We start from the raw sequence: 18,655 nt of genomic DNA, 5'->3' as shown, positions 1-18,655 counted from the left end.
CTGCAGCTACAGGGTCCTGTAAAGGGTGGAACTGGGACCGTAGTAGCAGCCTCCCTCAGGGCAACACACTGGGAAGTCAGCAGACTCCGACCCCAGCACCTACAGCAAGTGTTCCCAGCATCTCGGAAGAACTGATTTACTTTCAAAAAGAAAACAGCAACATAATTCTATTCCCTCATCTGAGCAGCTTCCTGGGATGGCCCACCTGGCACCAGCTGTGTGCTGTGCTGGGCTGTGACCACCTGGCACCAGGCCCTGTCCTAGCTTATTCTCCCACATCAGCTTTAGTGGACAAACCAAATAATCAAACCAGTAGAAAAGACTGGCAATATATTTAAATAAATAACTTTATTTAGCATACTTCAGGCTTTATATATGCCCACTGTATAACAACCAAAGTCCCATAAAGTCTAGCTGAGGCACAACCACCAATCGAGGCCCTTTGAAAAAAATCAAAGATAACAAAGTATCAGAGAAGTTCTGTTCTCCCAAAGAGAATTTAACAAACAAAAGTCCCTGATTCTTTAAGGTCCACAGTGGGAAATTTAGATTCCTTTTAAGGGCATGCCCAACAAGCTGATTAACCCATATTTAGAAAAATAAACCCCATAATTAAGAAAAATATATTGAATGCCTTTCATACCCAGAATGTACTAACACTTCAATATCAGAAGACAAACCACTCAGTCAGTCCCAGACCAATGTCAGTCTGTCCATGAGCATATGTATATCAAGTCCTCCCAGGGCACCATCCCCACACCATGAGGTGGCGAAGAGCTCCACCCTAATACCCTCTCATTGCCTGTGGTGCCAGAGGACGTTCCAGTGGGGACTAACAGCCATCTCTCTCCCTTGGTGAGCACAGACGGTAGAGGTCTTTAAATATCTGCTAGCTCAATAAGCCAAGTTTTCAAGTTCTGATGCTATGAAATGGCTAACCTCAAAAAGCACTTGAACTCTGTCACTGTCCAAGCAATAAATAGGTGGATAAGAGTTACAGGCACCTTCAGTGGTGGGACCATGGCCTGGGGGTGTAGAGCCTAACATGAGGAATGAGTAGGTCCTCACATCCTTCAAATCAGGCAACAGTAATTAAGCCTCTGTTCCAGGCTGCAGAGCACTGTCAAATGCAATGACATGGAAAGCCACCCTTCAATGTCTTCTCACATGTGGCTCATGAGCAGATCTCACTGAGAAACACAGTGCCCTCCCTCAGTTCCTAGTATTAATCTTCACATGATGAGGGACCACTTGGGGCAATGATAGACGCTGGCTATTTGTCTGTCATGTAGAAGCATATATTAACCCAATGGGAGAACTAATAAGCAATGCCCAGCTCCTCAGTGCAAAGCCTGCATTCTTGATATTTCCAGCTGTACAGTCGACCCAGGGCTCACAAGAGCTCTCCATTTCAGAGAACCTCACACATGATGAAGCTGGACTACCAGTATCTTACAAAATTGGTGCAAAATGGAATCTTTCTTGACTGCCAAGAGTTAGGGACACAGAGTAGAATCTAGATCACCGAGTATCAGCAAAGGACAGCTGACTTCTCATTACAAATGTTACATAAAAGGACAAGAATTATTTTATTCACACCCAATCTCATGGCTGAAAGCAAAGCCACCTTTTGGATGTGGGGAGCCTGGCACTGTGAGGAGCTCCAGCTGGTCATCAGGCTTCACCAGTCACTGAAGCCCAGCTTCTCAGCTTCTGCTTGCTTACCTCCTGGGGAGACACAAGCGACTGAAAACCTTTTGTTGTTTTTAAAATTAAAAACAGAGTAATGTGTATTAGAAAAGATAGCACAGAAAAACTGTGGCTTCAGCTCAGTCCGACCAGGTCCGAGTCATGGTGCAGGTTAGAATTCATCTGGCTGCCAGGCTCATGGCCAGGGTAGTCTTTCTCCTTCCTCATTCCCCACTCCATATCAGGGCATGAAGGCGGTGGGCAGAGTCCTGGGGCCGTCCTTTCAGTGGAATGCATACAGCAGCAGCAGAATGGTACAGATGCCGATGACCCCTCCAAGGATGAGCGAGTCGCGTCGCTTCCTAAGGTTGATCCTTTGGATCAGGCTGTTCACAGCAGGAAAACGGTCTTTGGGAAAGCTTGTTAAGGTCATACTTGAGAGAAGTCTCTTTAATGAAAAGTCACAGGAACCACAAACAGCCATCGTGGGGAAGAGAAGAGCAGACCGCATTCCCAAACTGAGGCAAACTCAACCCACCCAGGCTGCCAGTGCACAAGCAAGAGAATGGAAAGAGAATCAGTGGAGAAAATAAGGATAGTGCCAGAGTCCACCAGGGGTTCTGGGTGGCTCTGCAGCTCCTCTTTCTGTCCTGTGCCCTCCCCTCAGAGACAGGAGCACTGAAGAAAACCCGGACCCCTCTGCCCCAGGAAGGACTCCTTCGTGGACTCAGGCAGTTGAGCATTATAGTGAATTACTGAAAATTTTAGGTTTACTTTGCAGCGGTCAGAACTCTGTAGCAGGAAAATGGGCTAAATGCGCTAGCTGCTCTGAGAGAGAGAGAGACAGACAGAGAGAGAGAGAGAGAGAGAGAGAGAGAGAGAGAGAGAGAGAGAGAGAATGAGAATTAGGAGATTTTCATTTTTGGGTTTTCATAACCCAAAAAAGGACTTCAAGTCATTAACACACTCCCTGCATATATAGACCAAAGCAGCTGCACTGTTCCATATTTCTGGCAAGACACCCTTTCTGTTGGTAGAGTCATTACATCAAGTTCACAAAGACCAATGACCATGCATGTTTTTGAGAAACGTCCATGTACTTCCCCTATGACTCTTACAGGAACACATTTACTTGTGTATGTACAGATTCTACATATTGTATGGCCATGACTCTAAAATGTCTTCAATGTCTAGAGTACATACTCCTAGCATTAGTATATTTCTGAGTGGGGAAAAAAGGAACTGATAGAGAAACATTTAAAAATCAAAAACAGGACACACATATTAAAGTGACAAAACGTTTTACAAACTAAGACCTTCCCAAAGAGAAAATCCTTTGCTTTTTCTTGTTCAATGCAGGGGGCTGGAGAGATGGTCAAAGTTAAGAGTGCTGGCTGATTTGCCAGAAGACTCAAGTTCTGTTTCCACAACCCACAATGGGGAGTTTACAGCCACCTGTAACTCCACCTAAACCTTCGTTTGGCTTCTATGAGAGTGTACACACACACAGATTAAAAAATAAAATAAAATTGTGGCATCAGAAAACCTTGATTGCAGTGGCTACATTTTTTTTTTTTTTTTTTTTTTTAAAGCTTATCATGAGGACTATTTCTCTTGCCTCTAATAATCCAGTTTAGGGGTAAGGCTGAACTCAAGCTCTGCAGGCAGAGACAGCTATACTTAGGAAGTAAAACAGTCCTCCCCTTGGCTTGAGGCTTAGCTAGGAATGGGTACTGATTTAGGGGACTTGGTGACAGCAGCTGTTAGAAAGTGTGGGCTTTCCCTATGCCCTTCAAGCTGTGTTGTAAGGACGGAGGCAGGCTAACACAGAGAAATAAGGAGTTTTGTGATAGGATAGGACACTGGGAAATTACAGCCTCCTCTGATAGTTACACTGATGCAATCAAACCCAGGCCCTCATGCTTGTGAGGCAGGCACTTTATCACTGAGCCATCTTCTAAGGGCCTGAGCACACACTTTTGGAATGATGGGGGCTTTATTTACAGTAGGCAATACAATGGGGTTGGATACTGCTTCTTTAGAACAACTTGGGGCTTAGAGGACACATACATTCAGAGGGAAGGCACAAAGCACAGTGGTAACAAATTTGAATGGACAACTCAGTTTCAACTAAAATATAAAATAACCCAACTATCCAGCTACCATTTCAATTTTTTTATTTTATTTTATATTTTGAGAGGTCTCACAGGTATAACCCTGGCTGGCCTGGAACTTGCTCTGTAGACCAGGCTTGCCTTGAACTCAGAGATCTGCAGGTCTCTTCCTCCCAAATACTGGGATTAAAAAGGAATTGTGCTATCACATCTAGTTTGTATTTTATTTTCAATGGTTACACAAAATGCAAACACTTTTGCATTAAGTTGTCTCTGCTCTTGCTAGTGACTATACTTACAGTTTATAGTAAATATAGTATGCCAGCTTCTTCTGGGGCTGAGACCTAACCATCACCTGAGTACCCGAGTCTAGGAGTTTGTACTAGCCTGGGTGTTATATAACAATTTCCTGTGAGATTGAAACATTCCATCATGCAGGGAAACTCCTTAAGCCAGGGGCTAAACAACTCAATAGCTTCAGGAAGTCCTGGAAACTGATTGGCATCCACTAGGCCCCTCACTGCAAGCAGTGAGTAAGCAGTGAGTAAGCAGAACTAGCAAACAAAGGAGACACTTTAAAATCAGACCCGATGCCTAGAAGAAACTTAGACCAAAGCCATGTGGAAAGGACACTTTCTACCTGTTGAGTTGCCTGCAAGTTGTGCAGTGTGCTCTAAGTTTCCCAACTTTTGTGAGCTGTCACTCATGCTGGGGTGGGTCTGGTGATCCAGCTATCTATGAGTTACTTCTGCTCCTGTAAGTAACCCTGCATTCATATTTCTGTAAATGACAATAATAAAACTCATTGGTTCACCAAGTTGGACTCTGGTAGTATTTGTACTTTGGTCTATAGTGGTCTCTACATAGAGGGTAAGTAGATGAGTGTATTGCATCACCTCAGAAATGACTCACTATGCATTGACCCTTTATGTGAGTCCTTGAGATGCAAACTCACACTGGGCAACAGAGAAAGACATCACCTGAGGGGAGGGGGCAGTATGGTATGGTCTGATTTCATAGAAATGCATGAAAAATGCACTGGGGGCTGCGGAGATTGAATCAGTGGGTAACAGTGCTTACTGTACACACATGAGGAACTGAGTCTGCATACCCAGGACGCATATAAAATGCCCATACATAGTGCAAGCATCTGTCATTCTGGTGCTCCTGGGGCGGGGGGGGGGGGTGGGGAGATGGGAGGTAGGGATGGGTGATCCCCTAGAGGCTTAGGGACCAGCTAACCTGAGACACATTGCTTCATACAAGAAATCCTGTCTCAAACTAGTTGGAAAATGAAGCCAACACACATGTGGTGTGCTACAGAAACATGCAATGGATGCATGCATATACACACAGAGAAAGGAAAACCATAGGAATTTAAAATATAAACCTTCTATTTGCCATATATTTACTAGCAGTGGTTCTAGGCCAGGCCACTTTTCTGAGCCTAGTTGTTTATCTGAAAAGTAAAGAAGTTCCTGTTTTTCCCCTTTAATGGGAATGACAAACTGAGATATGAGTAGAATAGTACTGTATAAACTGTACAGTACTGTATGAACTGAGTGATTTGGGATTGTGGTTTTTGTACTAGACTAGTAAGAAAATTGGTAAAGGGCTGGAAAATGCCAAGCAAAATCCTTTTTTTTTTTTTTTTGTGGAGGAGGTAATAGATTGTCAGGATAAAAGTGTTGCTATACTAGCATTATGCTGACCCCGCCCTATGACAACTGGCAGGGTACACAACCAGCCTTCAGGCAGATACTTAGCTCAAAGGGCCCTGTGGTGCATGGCTACATAGTGCATTAAGTGGCCGCATAAGGACTCTGTAAACAGAAACCAGGAAAGCTGGGCCACACAGAGTTGGATCAGTGGCAGCTCCCAGACTCTGGTTTCAACCACCCCAACTGCTAAGCCTCATTCTAAACTGCTCCCTTTCCTAATAAACTCCACGTGGGTTTGCTGAGTTGTGTGGTTTGTGTTTCACTGCCCGAAGCTGCAGCTAAAAACAACAAAAAGTACCCTTGCATTACTGTGGACCAGATGATACTCAACTTTTGAAAATCTTAGGTCCTTCCTCACATCCACCTAAGAACCCTCCCACCCCCTGCTTTGAAGCAATCCTATTTTGAGTAGGGAAGAGTTTAAAACAAGTAGAAATTCTGCTCTCAACTTGGTCTTGTGTAGTCACCACATTCTACCAAAACTCACAAACAGGCACACCTAGGGTCCTCTCCCTTCCAGGTACCTGTGACTGACTTGTCCTCCAAAGTGGCAAATTAGAAAACGTGTGTTGGGGTGGTTAAGAACAACACATGCAGGGAGTACTAACCTGGACCCAGAACTTTTAAAGACAAAAAAATTGTGAATAATTTTACAAATCTAAATCTTTAGTGTTAAATATCTGGAGTGCTGTCTCCTAGAAATGTTGCTAAATAGAAGTTTAACACAAAGTAGGAAGTCATCACGGGATGTAATTGCTAAGGGGTTCTATAGCTACTGGTGACCTGCATCCCCCATAAAACAGAAAGAAAAAAACAAAAACAAAAACAAAAACAAACAAACAAACAAAAAAAACCAAAAAACTTCATCCCACCAACAGATTTCAAAAAGGATACTGGCCAAAGTGTTCATTTTGCTGTGAATTGACTTGAGCATTCCTCTCTGTGATGTCATATTTTCTTTTGTTGCCATAGCAATGCTTCAAGTGGGGTGAGGGGGGAGAGACAATTGAGTTGACACTGGGGAATTACCTTGCTCAATTCATCACATCTCTAAAAGTACAGTGAGCAGCCAATCCTGGAATGACCAGGCAGGAAATGGGTACAAATCAGTGCCCAGCTACCCTGCCATTGTCTTTTTCTGACTTAACCCAGTTATCCAATGAAGGTTTTTTTGTTAGTAGTCATATTGTGTTTTCTTCAAAGCAACTAATGAAATGAGACATTAAGAGACAACTCAAACATTACAAAGCTGCTTCTTAAATTAATTAAAATAATTTTAATCAGGAAAAACTGCTTATGAGGAAAGCAAAGAATCACAATCATAAAAACAGAGCCCAATTATGTATCCACATTTAACCAGCTCTCAGCATATAAGCAAACAAGGTTTCAAAATTCTAGAGAATCAATAGGGAGATCTGGGGATTCACTAAGCATAACTGTGAAAGGGGAAAGTCACTTTTTCACAGAACGCAGCCTCTTCCTGTGACTACTCTATCCTATTGAGACTCCGAGATAAAACTTTTTGTTATCACTTCCATGATCATGCATTTTCAAGTCTGACTGCCACAGACATTAGACTCCTACAGGGTAAGGTTAGTATCCACTTTGATGTAACACATAGAATAATGCTTTAGATATTAACATTAAAAAAAATTGAAAGGGGAAGTTTTTGGTAGAAATTAGATAAAGAATCATTGTACATATATGAAAGTCAAATAAAAGATACCCTAAAATTTATTTTAAAGAGTCACAGAAATTGAGCAGAAATGGTAGCTAGACATACTTTACCCTTGACCTTTTTCCTCCACAGAGTTACATCAGAACAAAAACACTCATGCTGGGAAAGGGTCATCTGAAGCCCTGGTCCCCTTGTAGACTCTAAGGAAGATAGCTGGCTGAAGGGGATACATATACCTTCTCAAGCAAGAGACTCAAAGAAACACAGGGAGTCTGGCAGTAGGAACCCCTGAACTCTGTGTCCTGAGGTTGCAGTAATGGACTTAATTGCCCTGTACTTGCAGAGAGACTTATGGGCTATTAGTGCAATGCTCTGCTACTGAAGGGGACAATCTTTGGGACCATCCTTGCGACCATCCTCACTAGTGAGTGGCCAGCTTCATGGGAAAAGCCTCTGAAGAAACAAGGCATTCTTGATGGGAGATGTCATTCTGTAAATACATTTTTCTTATTGGTTAATGAATAAAGTACTGTTGGCAAATAGGAAGGCAAGATAGCCGGGACTAGGAGACAAGGAGGATCCTGGGAGATGTAGTAAGGAAAGTCAAGCTGTAAGGACTTGAGAGGAAGAGGTCCAGACCCTCTCTCTGGTAAAAATAAAACCATGTGGAAACACTCAGATGAATAGAAATGGGTTAATATTTAAGACAGAGCTAGCCAATAAGAAACACTAGGGCAGACCTGGCTCTGGGGCCAGCTGGCAGGAAAACTACTCATAACAAAATGGCGCCCAACATGGGGCCATATTCTAATGAAGAGAAGTGCTAGAGGGATGACAAATTAATCAATACTTCAATCTCACGATTGAGAAGACAAAGATGTGTACAGAGAGACCTAAAAGGATATTTACTGAAGCATTTTGGAATAGTGGCGGGGGGCAACAAAATATCAGAAACACTCCACAAAGCCAGCGACCTCAAAGAACAAACTCAGAAAGAATGAGCTCAGTTTGGCACAGGCTGTTTGGAAAAAGCTAGGAGTAGCTGTCCAAAGAGCTGGTCAGAAGATGGTAACTGAGGCCAGGAAAAAAAAATGAGAGTTATTGACAGGCAAATAGGCGATACATAGAAGGAAGCAGAAGAATGAGATTATCTTTTACAATACTGCCAAGAAGACCCAGAAAACTAGCTGTGGGGCTCTGGCCAAGGAAGGCTAGGAGCATATTTTGTCCCTAAAGCACACAAACTTCACACTTGTGGTCTTGTCAATAGCAGAGATGAAGGCCAGGCAGTGGCATGAAGATCCTGGAATCCAGGCCATCATCTAGGAGCTGAGGCCTTAGCTTCCCAGATGCTGGGATTATAGGCATGTGCCCCTCACTGGCTCAGAGGATCCTTTGGAAGTCTCAGGAAGAAAGGAAAGCAGCAGAAGAAATGGAAATTGACCAAATTCTGCTTGAAATGAAAACAAGGGCCTTGAACAAAGTACTCCTACTTTAAAATAGCTTTATGGTCTTACAGAAAGTAAAAGAATTCAAACACAGGCTGAGTAATGAGGACACTCTGAAACATATAGGCCTGTTTTTTAAAGGGGGACTACCATTATCTCATGTGCACTCTGACTCACAAGTGGATAGACATTAAAAAATAATTTCCACAAAGCACTTTGTATTCCTTGGAGAATGGATATTACTTTAAGTTATTGCCTTGTTGAATATGCATGATTTCCAGGACCACATAAAGTCTATCTAGACATACTTTCCCATCTCATCCCATCATCTGGAGTTGATGAGTGAAATGTAGGCTATTATTTCAAGTGTCAAATATTTAGAGTTAAAACATAAGCTTCATATAATATATAATGCTTTAAAATGATAAATCATTCATATGCTAACCGAAACTTCAGTTTTCTTATTATTATGAACTAAGCTTAATTACCTATCTAAAAAATTTAATTTACCTTGTGTGTCTGTGTGCTGCATGCATGCATGTGTTACACGTGCATGCTTCTCTGTGTGCCATGTGTGCATGTAGACAGACAGAGGTCAGAGGATGATATCAGGAGTTGGTTCTCTTTCTTCTACCATGTAGCCCCCGAGGGTCCAGTTGTCAGATTTGGTGGCAGGCTCCTGTATCTTTTGAGCTATCTCACTGTCTCAGAGCAGTGAGCCCTCAATATTACTTAATAGTCATGTGACCACAGGCAAAGTCCTTAATTTCTTTTCATTTTGGAAACAGTATCTACTGATGGATGTCTATCTCATGAACCAGTTACTAAGAAGATTAAATGTCCCTATAAAAGAAGGGCACAGTAGACATGCATTACCATCTAGTGAAATTCCTATCTCTAAGGAGCATCATGACTTGACCTTTACTCTAGTGAACAGGATTGGCATGATTTGTTTATTAAGTGTACAAACAACAATGAAATAAAAGAAAAACTATTCCTACCTTATTGTTTCTTCTATCAAACGATCAGAGCTGGGAAAAAAAAAGAAAATTCAAATTTTGGAAATATTAAACTTATACTTAAAATATTTATTTTTTCTATGTATATAAACTTTAGAGCCTTTTCTGTACATAGAATAATTAAGACTTTTTTAAGCACATGCAGAGAAAATTCTGAACTCAGAAATTAATTCAGCCACACATGAAGTAATTTACATTTTGCTTTTATTTGTCAGCTTAAATCTGTTTTTTGTGACATTCCTTATTATTAAAGTCTGGCAAGTTTTAATGACAACATCAAGAAATGAAAGTTCTTCGATCTAGATAATTGCCACTACTATCCATTCAGAAGCTAAGAATTACAACCAACTTTTTAAGACAAGATGACAAATGTAGTTCTGGTGCCTCTAAATAGTAGTATTCAAACCTCAAAGTTACCTCCTATTTGGGGAAATAGTTTTTTACAAACACACAAACAAACACAACTAAACCAAATCTCAGCTCCTGAAACTTTAGAATCCAAGAATGTGAACAAAAGAACAAATATGCCTCCAACACCACACCATGTAAGAAATACCCATTCCAGTAGGAATCATATGGAGAGATAAACTTGTGACTTAGTAATGGAACTTTACCAAACTTAACATCAGAAAACACAGAAACAAATTTCCAGAATTTGCCATTTATTTGGCAGATGTAAGGCATGGAGTAGCACAGAAATATTTGCATTTCCCCAGTCACTGCCTTCCAAAAGAATTACTCTGTTTACTCTATAAAACAGAACATTGAGGTTTCAATTTAACAGTGATACTAAATTCAATAAAGGTGAATTCCATAAGAATGCCATAAATACCTTGCATAAGTCCTACAATTAAAAATTCAAAAAGTAACAGAGATAGTAACTAAAAGCCTGGAATTCACTACAAAGACCAGGCTGGTCTCAAACTCAGAGATCCACTTGTCCCTGCCTCCTGAGTGCTGGGATTACAGGTGTGAGCCACCACCACCCAGCTTACTTCGAAGTATTTTGACCAAACATCTTAGTAGGTAAAATAAAGAATTTAGAATCAACAGGTGTGTTGAAGTATAGCAGAAATTAAATGCTTCAGAGTTTCCATTTATTTTCTGTTATACGAATGTTTTAAAAGGACTGGAGGGCTGGGAATGTAGCTCAGTTGGTAGGGCATATAAATTGGGTGCAGTGGCACATGCCTGTAACTCCAACACTTGGAAAGTAGAGGCAGGAGAATCGGAAGTTGAAGGTTACCCTCAGCTACAGAAAGAGTTCAAGGACAACTTGACATACAAGAGACCTTGCCTCCAACAAACAAATGAACAGGACTGGGAACCTTGAGATGAATCACAATATTCTATAAAAATAGAACTCTGTAATTGGTTTTTTAAATCCTCTTACATATGGAGTAAGAGCTAACTAGAAATATAGCCTACATTATGGTCAAGGTTCGAACGTGTGGCTGTCTGAAGCCATCTCATGGATTTTTCAGACTATAAAGCTCACAGAAACAATCCAAGAGAAAGTGGCTTGCACATGCCATGAACCTATAGGTATGGTTGATCCAGATCAAAGAATTTTGATGGCTCTTAGCTGATCTTTAGTTAAGGTCTCTTTTCACAGTTCTAAAAACTTAAAAAAGTGTATGTGTAAGTGTGTGTGTATTAGAGCTCCAGAGGATTTGATGCCCTTTGGCCTCCACAGGCACCTGTATACACACACACACACACACACACTTACACATAGCTCTAACCATAAACAACTTACACATCTCAAAGCTTAGCTAAAAAGCTGTTCCCTTATGAAGCTTCCCCAGATGCACTTGTCTACACAGGCAAACCCAACTCTTCTTTACATTACATTACGCCCTCACATCAATGCATCAGGAATCTAATATTTAAAGCACTTCAGATATTATTCTACAGAGAAAGAAAAGGTTTTCACATAAACTCTCACTATCTCAGAGGATATCATACTTATTTGTTTACTACTTCTCTAAGCAGAGTGAGTTCCCAGGGGTAGAGACTGGGTCTGATGCATATTTGATTCCCTAGAGTCTAGTACAGTACCTAGCACACAGGAGATACTCATTAAATGCTTAATAAATGAATGAATAAACGAGTAACAGACACTTCTTGCATTAACAAAATATCAATCACGATTAGCACTGAAATAATCCTTATACTCTTTATAATTTTTCCATAGAACACACACTTTCTATAATCATAATTTTATAACCCTTCATTATGACACAGTTGCTCCATTTAAAATAGTCTTTTGTTTAAGAAGGTTGCAGGCTGGCTGGGTGGTGGTGGTGCACGCCTTTAGTGCCAGCACTCAGGAGGCAGAGACAGGTGGATCTCTGATTTCGAGGACAACCTAGTCTAAGAGTGAGTTCTAGGACAGGCTCCAAAACTACACAGAAAAACCCTGTCTCGGAAAACCAAAAAAGAAGGTCATGTGCCAACTGAAGACAGACCTGATTTCACTATTGAACTAATAAGTTCAAAATAAAGAAAAATGAGCTGTGTATAATAGCCCCAACTATGAACCAGCTCTAGGGAAGTGGAGGCAGGTCATCCTTAGCTAATCAGATCATTCTGCTTTGCCATTTTTTCAATGTTGCAGGTAAGTGAACCACTTGAGACAAATCTGCAACAGGGAACCTTGAACTACCCCATGAACAGAATGAAAAACACACAATGAAATAAATGCCATCTGTTCGCATAACTTGAAACGCTAATGACCCGAGGGATCCCTTAGAATTTTTTCAATATACTTCCCAATTTTCACTTCAAAACACTGCTGTCTGAGAACTACTTAACTATCATCATGTCCTTATTGTCACATGGAATGGCATCTCTGAAGTCAAGAGCCAAACTAAGTTTTTTATTACCTTTGAGTTTTAACTGTCTATAGTGTGTGGCCATAGCAATAATAAACATTTTTTATCAAATACTACTTTGTAAAAGTTTTCCCTCTGCCTATGGCACTTTCTCCCTGGAGTAGCATTTCACACATGCAAGCACAAAAACAAAGAATATGTATGCATGCACACAAACTGTTTCCTTGTAGTTACATGTGAATAACAGGCAGCAAATATGAACTTACAACCAAGGCTGATGTATCAACCTGATGTCCAGATAGATCATGCCAGCCCAGTTTTCCTGCCAGCAACCCCACAGCATATAACATTCAATAACACGCCTCTGTTTCAATAAAACTACATAAGTTAATGGAGTTCATAAAAACTCAAGAACGCTAAGGTCAAAACCCTGGAAGCCAGAATTCTGTATTATTTCACTTACAGATATTATACCTGACCATTATATTGCTTGAATTCTATGATACTTACTAAACAACCTACAATGCAACTTTTTAGAGGCTAATTTTTATTATATTTTAAAATTATGTATACATAGGTATGTGCCTGACTGCAGGTCCTATAAAAGCCAAAGGCATTGGTTCTCCTGTAGTGTTACTGGCAATTGTTAACTACTTGATGTGGATGATGGGAAATGAAACTCCAGTCCTCTGCAAGAGTAACATACACTCTGAACTGCTAAGCCATCTCTCCAGCCCCATAAACACACACACACACACACACACACACACACACACACACACACACACACACACACAAAACCATGTAAAAAGGGTTGTTGGTGTAGACCCTTTCTCTTTCAGTATTTACATTTCTTGTCTTTTTGGTTGTGAACCTAGCCTTCAGTGGCTGAGCCATCTGTACAGATATACTATGTATTTCTGCTAATCTTACATATGTACTATATTCTCATATACAGGAAGGGCTTACACAGCCTCGAGCATGCATTATCTTAGCAACCCTGTGCAATCTATGCCATCAGAATCACTTTGAGGAGCAGCACAGAAACAACAAATCAGAGGAGCTGGGCTCAAATCTCTGTACGTCCCAGACTGACAAGTACTACACAGTAAGACCCTATCTCAAAAAAGAAAAAAAAAAAAAAAAAAAAAATCTACTGGTGATCTAGCTAGGTTAGTAGAGTGCTTGCCAAGCATGCATGAAGTTCTGAGTTCAACTCCCAGTACTACATAAAGTGGGCATGGAAACACAAACCTGTAATAGGCAGGAGGATCACAAGTTCAAGGTCTCTGACTACATAATGAGTTCAAGGCTAGCCTGGAATATACAAGACCCTGTCTCAAAACAAATCGAGCCTACCTAAAATATTTCTGCAAAAAAACTTTAGACAAATAAAATTAAAAATTCCAAAGGCTTAAACATAACTGAATAATGTCACATGAAAAATAATCAACCATTAAAAAGCAATAAAACAATTCTTTCCTCATTCATAGACACGGTTAGACCCAAGGTAACACAAATAGACAATGTGTACATTCTCAGTATCTGCTAAGTGGTCAATAAATGAAAACAAACAAGATATCAACTAAATACTATAATCAATCTTATTTAAGTATGATATGTTTTGTACAATAGTTCTATATCTGAAAAAATACTGGAATTCTTCGAAATGTTTTTAATTTTATAAAATGACAACTTTAATGGCATTCATCTTTATGTAACACAAGCTCTTATTCCACTTTAAAAGTAAAAAAAAAATGAGAGAAGTCAAGTGATGTACTTTCAAAGTAACTGGTCTTCCAGTTCTCTATAAAATCAGGCCATGATGGTTCCTTGTTACAACAAAGATAAAAATTTAAAGAAACACTCACAGGAAAGGCAGTGAGTGCAGTGTGGGACAAATTGCAAACATTAGGGCTTGTGTGTTCAGTAAAACCTATACTATTAAACAGTTATGAGACCTCGACCTACATCCTCTCCAGGTCTTGTTTCTTCATCTGTATACAGTGGCAACCTTCTCAGAGACTAACTAGAGAGTTTAAAATTTCACTTTTCTCTGTGTGTATGTCTGGTATTGCACACATGTGTGCAGGTGCAGTTGTCAGTGCATATGTGAAACCAGAGGAGGGTGTCAGGTGCCCCCCTCTACCACTTTCTGCCCTATTCCCTGAACCTGGGGCTCATGTTTTCCAGCTAGACTGGTGGCCAGCAAGCCACAGTGACCCTGTCTCCATGCTCTAGTGCTGGGTCCCAGGCACATGTGAGACCACATCTACTGAGAGGTGCTCAGATCTGAATCTATGTCTTCATGGTTATGCACCAAGTGCTCTTAGCAAAAGCTATCTTTCCAGCCCCAGAATTTAAAATTTCAAAAGGAATCCATTTTACAAAGCAAAAGAACAATATTTCCTATATCCTTAAAACTGATTTCACATTTGTGTGCATATATTAAGTATTCAATAAATATTTGGAGAATAACTGAATGAGTAAAATAAGTCTTCTACATTAGGGTATAAAGTATATTCATGTTTATGAGAACAAAATCAATAGCCTTGCTTTGTAACCACTGATTCATACAACTAGGTGTTAAGTGTTAATGGTACAACAGGGGCTGGAGAATCAAACATGCTAATGGCAGACTAAGTTCTCCCTCATGAAATTTATATTTAAGTAACAAACCACTAGATGCTGTCCTAAGTGTTTTGAGGGAAACAAGAAAGAGGCTTTCTTAAGCCTTAGCAAGGGTGGTTCAGGCTGAGTTCATGATTAGGAACAGGCTCCATGAGGAGGGACAGGTAAGCACAGAACCTGAACTCCTTAACAAACAAGCTCTCTGGAAGAGTTAAGAAAATGTGGATAAAACAAAGCAAAGGCACAACAAGGATGACAGGGAAAGGGCTTGGTACCTGGGAAAGGAAACAGGCCCCTGTGACAAGCAGCTAGCTGCAAAGGGATAAGTGACAGGGATGAAGCAATGGAGTGAAGACAGTTAGGCAAGATGACCTCACATGGAGGGTATTGCAGACCCAGGAAAAGCTAATTCATTTGAGGGAATGGGGGAAGAGAATATTAAAGTAAAACTTCTTTCAGTAAGTGGATTAGGTGAAAAGGTTCTGCTTAAGCACACTACATCTGCCTACAGTTTGTAGTCAGTCTAGCAGAAAACAGGAAGCCCAAATGGATGCTAACAGCTGGTGAAGAGCTTTACTGGGGCCCTGAGCACACCACATCCTCTCTGGTAGTTTTTCAACTTGTCTGGCAACAAGAATGATTTATGCCTCACGTTGAGCTGATTACTGTGAGCCACCTACTGGCCCAGTGACAATCAGACTTCTTGCCCTTTATCTACCACAAAGGAAACCCTGAGCTGGGTAGACTCATTGGTAAACTCTACATACGTAAGAGGAAGCATCACTAAGCCTGCACAAACTCCTTTAAAAAATACAAAGGGCACACATCCCACGTCACTTAAAAGAGACAGTATCACTTGTGATTAAAACACAAAGACATCTCCAGAATAAAAAACTGTTATATTTCATAATAATGCAAAATCCATTAAAATAAGTCTAGCAGTTACAGAAAAGAAATTTCATGATCAAGTGGGATTCCAGGAATTAAGTACTGGTTTAACATAAAAAATAATGTAATTTATCATATTACAGTAATTAATTAAGGAGAAACAATTGTTTCCCTCAATAGTTAATTGATTAATTAAAAAACTGAAAAACAAAAACACACACACACACACACACACACACACAAACTGAACCCCATTTATGGCATTAGCAAGAAGAAGCCTGGAAACAGTCACCTTATTGGCAATAAAACAACAACAACAACAAACCCCTTATACCTAGATCTAAGTTTCTGAATAGCACTTGCTAATAAAAGAAACTGAGGCCACTTAGTAAAGTGGCTGAGCTGAGGGAAGGAAAATACAACACAAATGTTTCAGCTACCAGATGTTAAATTATCTGAGTCTGTGCTGAGGAACAGAGTAAAATATAGGAAGAAAGCTCTTCCTTACAGATCTAAGTCAATGTAGGAAGGATTAACAAAACCAAACCAAGCCAAGAAAGAACACTGCAATAAAAGTAAGATCAGACATGAGTGCTAAACTTAGTGAGAGCATTTTGAGGAGAAACAGTATTTGTGGAGTTTCCAAGTATCTTCTTTTATTTTATTTTATTTTATTTTTAAAGATTAGGGGCTGGGGATAGAGCTGGAGAGATGGCTCATGGTGGCTCACAGCCATCAGTAATGGGATCTGATGCCCTCTTCTGGTATGCAGGCATGCATGCAGATAGAGCACCACATACATAAAACAAATAAGTCTTTAAAAATTATTTTAAAATAATAATAAGGGATGGAGAGGACTCAGCAGCTAAGAGCACTTGATGCCCTTACAGAGGACTTGAGTTCAGTTCCCAGTACCAACATGGTGGCTTACAACCTTTTGCTACAATTTCACAGGTCTAGCACCTTCTTTTGGCCTCTTTGGGCACCAGGCATGCATACAGTACACATATATGTTGGCAAAACACTCATACACATAAAACTACATTTTAATTTATCCTGTGTGCATAAGTGCATGCATGTGTCACAAGCATATAAGCAGAGGTCAGAAGACAACGTATGAGTTGATTCTTTCCCTTTTCCGCACAGGTCTTTGGATCGATCTCAGGTCATCAGGCTTGGTGGAAGTACCTTTTCTCCAGCCCTGCTGCTTTTGGGGGACAAAGTCTTAATATGTTGTTCAGTCTTGCCACAAATTCATAAGCCACACATTTCAACCTCCCATATAGATCTCATTATACTTACAACAGGAAATACAGTTAGTATAATGCACACACACACACACACACACACACACACACACACACACACACACACACTCTCTCACACAGTCATAGGGCTAGGAGTGTACTAAATGATAGCATGCTTGCCCAGCATGCAGAAGGACCTCTGTTCCATCTCTACTGGAAGAAAAACAACACATTAATCATATCCACCTGTGAGCCTTGCAAGCTACAATAATGAACGGCCCAGCAAGACATGCCCACTGGTGTAACATGAAAACCATGGGACTAAACAACATTTTTCCACCACATGAAATCTATAAAACTGGCACCATTATGAGGGTATGTACCTATGGCTAGATAGGTCAGAAGCTATAGGAGAAAATTTACTACTAATATTCTGATAAAAGTACTGATAAAATTAAACCAATTCCTAATGGCATCATTATATCCATGGATTAAGGCACCTCTCAGTCCTCAAAAGAGAAGCTTCTGCTTGCAGTAGGTGATGATTAAAACAGACACAAAGCTGGCCAAGGTAAAGAGAATAAGAGATGACAGAATTTTCAGCCCTAAAGGGAATTATATACACCACACCCCCTCTTCCAAAAGCTCAGGATCACTGCGAAAGACAGGGCAAAAAGAGTGTAAAAGCCAGAGTTGGTTGATGATGACAAGGGAAACTTTTATGACTGTAGCAGGGTAGGCACAGATAGTTGTGACATTTGCACAAGATCTGTGTAAGACCAAATCCCAGCACAGAGAGGGGAACTGAGTGTAAAGTTCCAATCCTGAAGAGCAGCTATTGACAACTGTTAGCCAGTTTCCTCTAAGAGTGTAGCCCATGATAAACAGGCCACATTCAGGTGGAAACACACACATTAAGGATATTTGGGCTGCATAAATTGGTTTTGATGGGGGCTAAAAAAGACACAGAGTAGGGTGGGAAAGGAAGTGGAGGTATATCAAGGAAGAGCTGAGGGAAGGAGGGAAGCAGGGAGGGAGGGAGACCAGAACTCATTTGGAAAGTGTTCTGACACGGAGTAAGGCCTAAACACTCTAACTCAACATCAAGACCCTGCTCTACTCCACTCTGACTTGCCTCTGATTTTTTTGTTTTTGTTTATTTGTTTCTTTTTTTTTAATTACAAGAATGTTGAAAGGAAGACATAGAAAGTACTTTGAAACAAAACAATTGCATAGGCTAAGCTGGCCTGGAATTCACTCTGTAGCTCAGGCTGGCTTTAAACCAGTGAGGCTCCTGTCTCAACCTCCTAAATGCTGGGATACTTAAGCACATGTTACCATGCCTAGCTGACTGTCCTTTTTGAAGCAATAAATACAAAAACA

The 18,655-nt window shown here is 40.5% G+C and overlaps 1 protein-coding gene across 2 annotated transcripts in view; it reads right to left on the bottom strand.

The window, feature by feature from the left end:
- Positions 1 to 329: 329 nt before the first annotated feature.
- Positions 330 to 18,655, bottom strand: part of Gosr1 (golgi SNAP receptor complex member 1) — a 33,263-nt gene continuing 14,937 nt past the window's right edge. For both annotated transcript variants that reach the window (XM_051179971.1, XM_051179972.1), the window contains exons 7-9: positions 9,652 to 9,681; positions 6,419 to 6,501; positions 330 to 2,097 (exon numbers count right to left, since the gene is read on the bottom strand). In XM_051179971.1, the coding sequence (XP_051035928.1) occupies positions 1,973 to 2,097; positions 6,419 to 6,501; positions 9,652 to 9,681 (238 nt within the window). In that variant the 3' untranslated portion in view covers positions 330 to 1,972. The remainder of the gene's footprint in view (positions 2,098 to 6,418; positions 6,502 to 9,651; positions 9,682 to 18,655) is intronic.

Source organism: Phodopus roborovskii, unplaced genomic scaffold (assembly GCF_943737965.1).
Source record: "Phodopus roborovskii unplaced genomic scaffold, PHOROB, whole genome shotgun sequence".
NCBI classification, from domain to species: Eukaryota; Metazoa; Chordata; class Mammalia; order Rodentia; family Cricetidae; genus Phodopus; species Phodopus roborovskii.
This window is presented reverse-complemented; position numbering and strand designations above follow the sequence as displayed.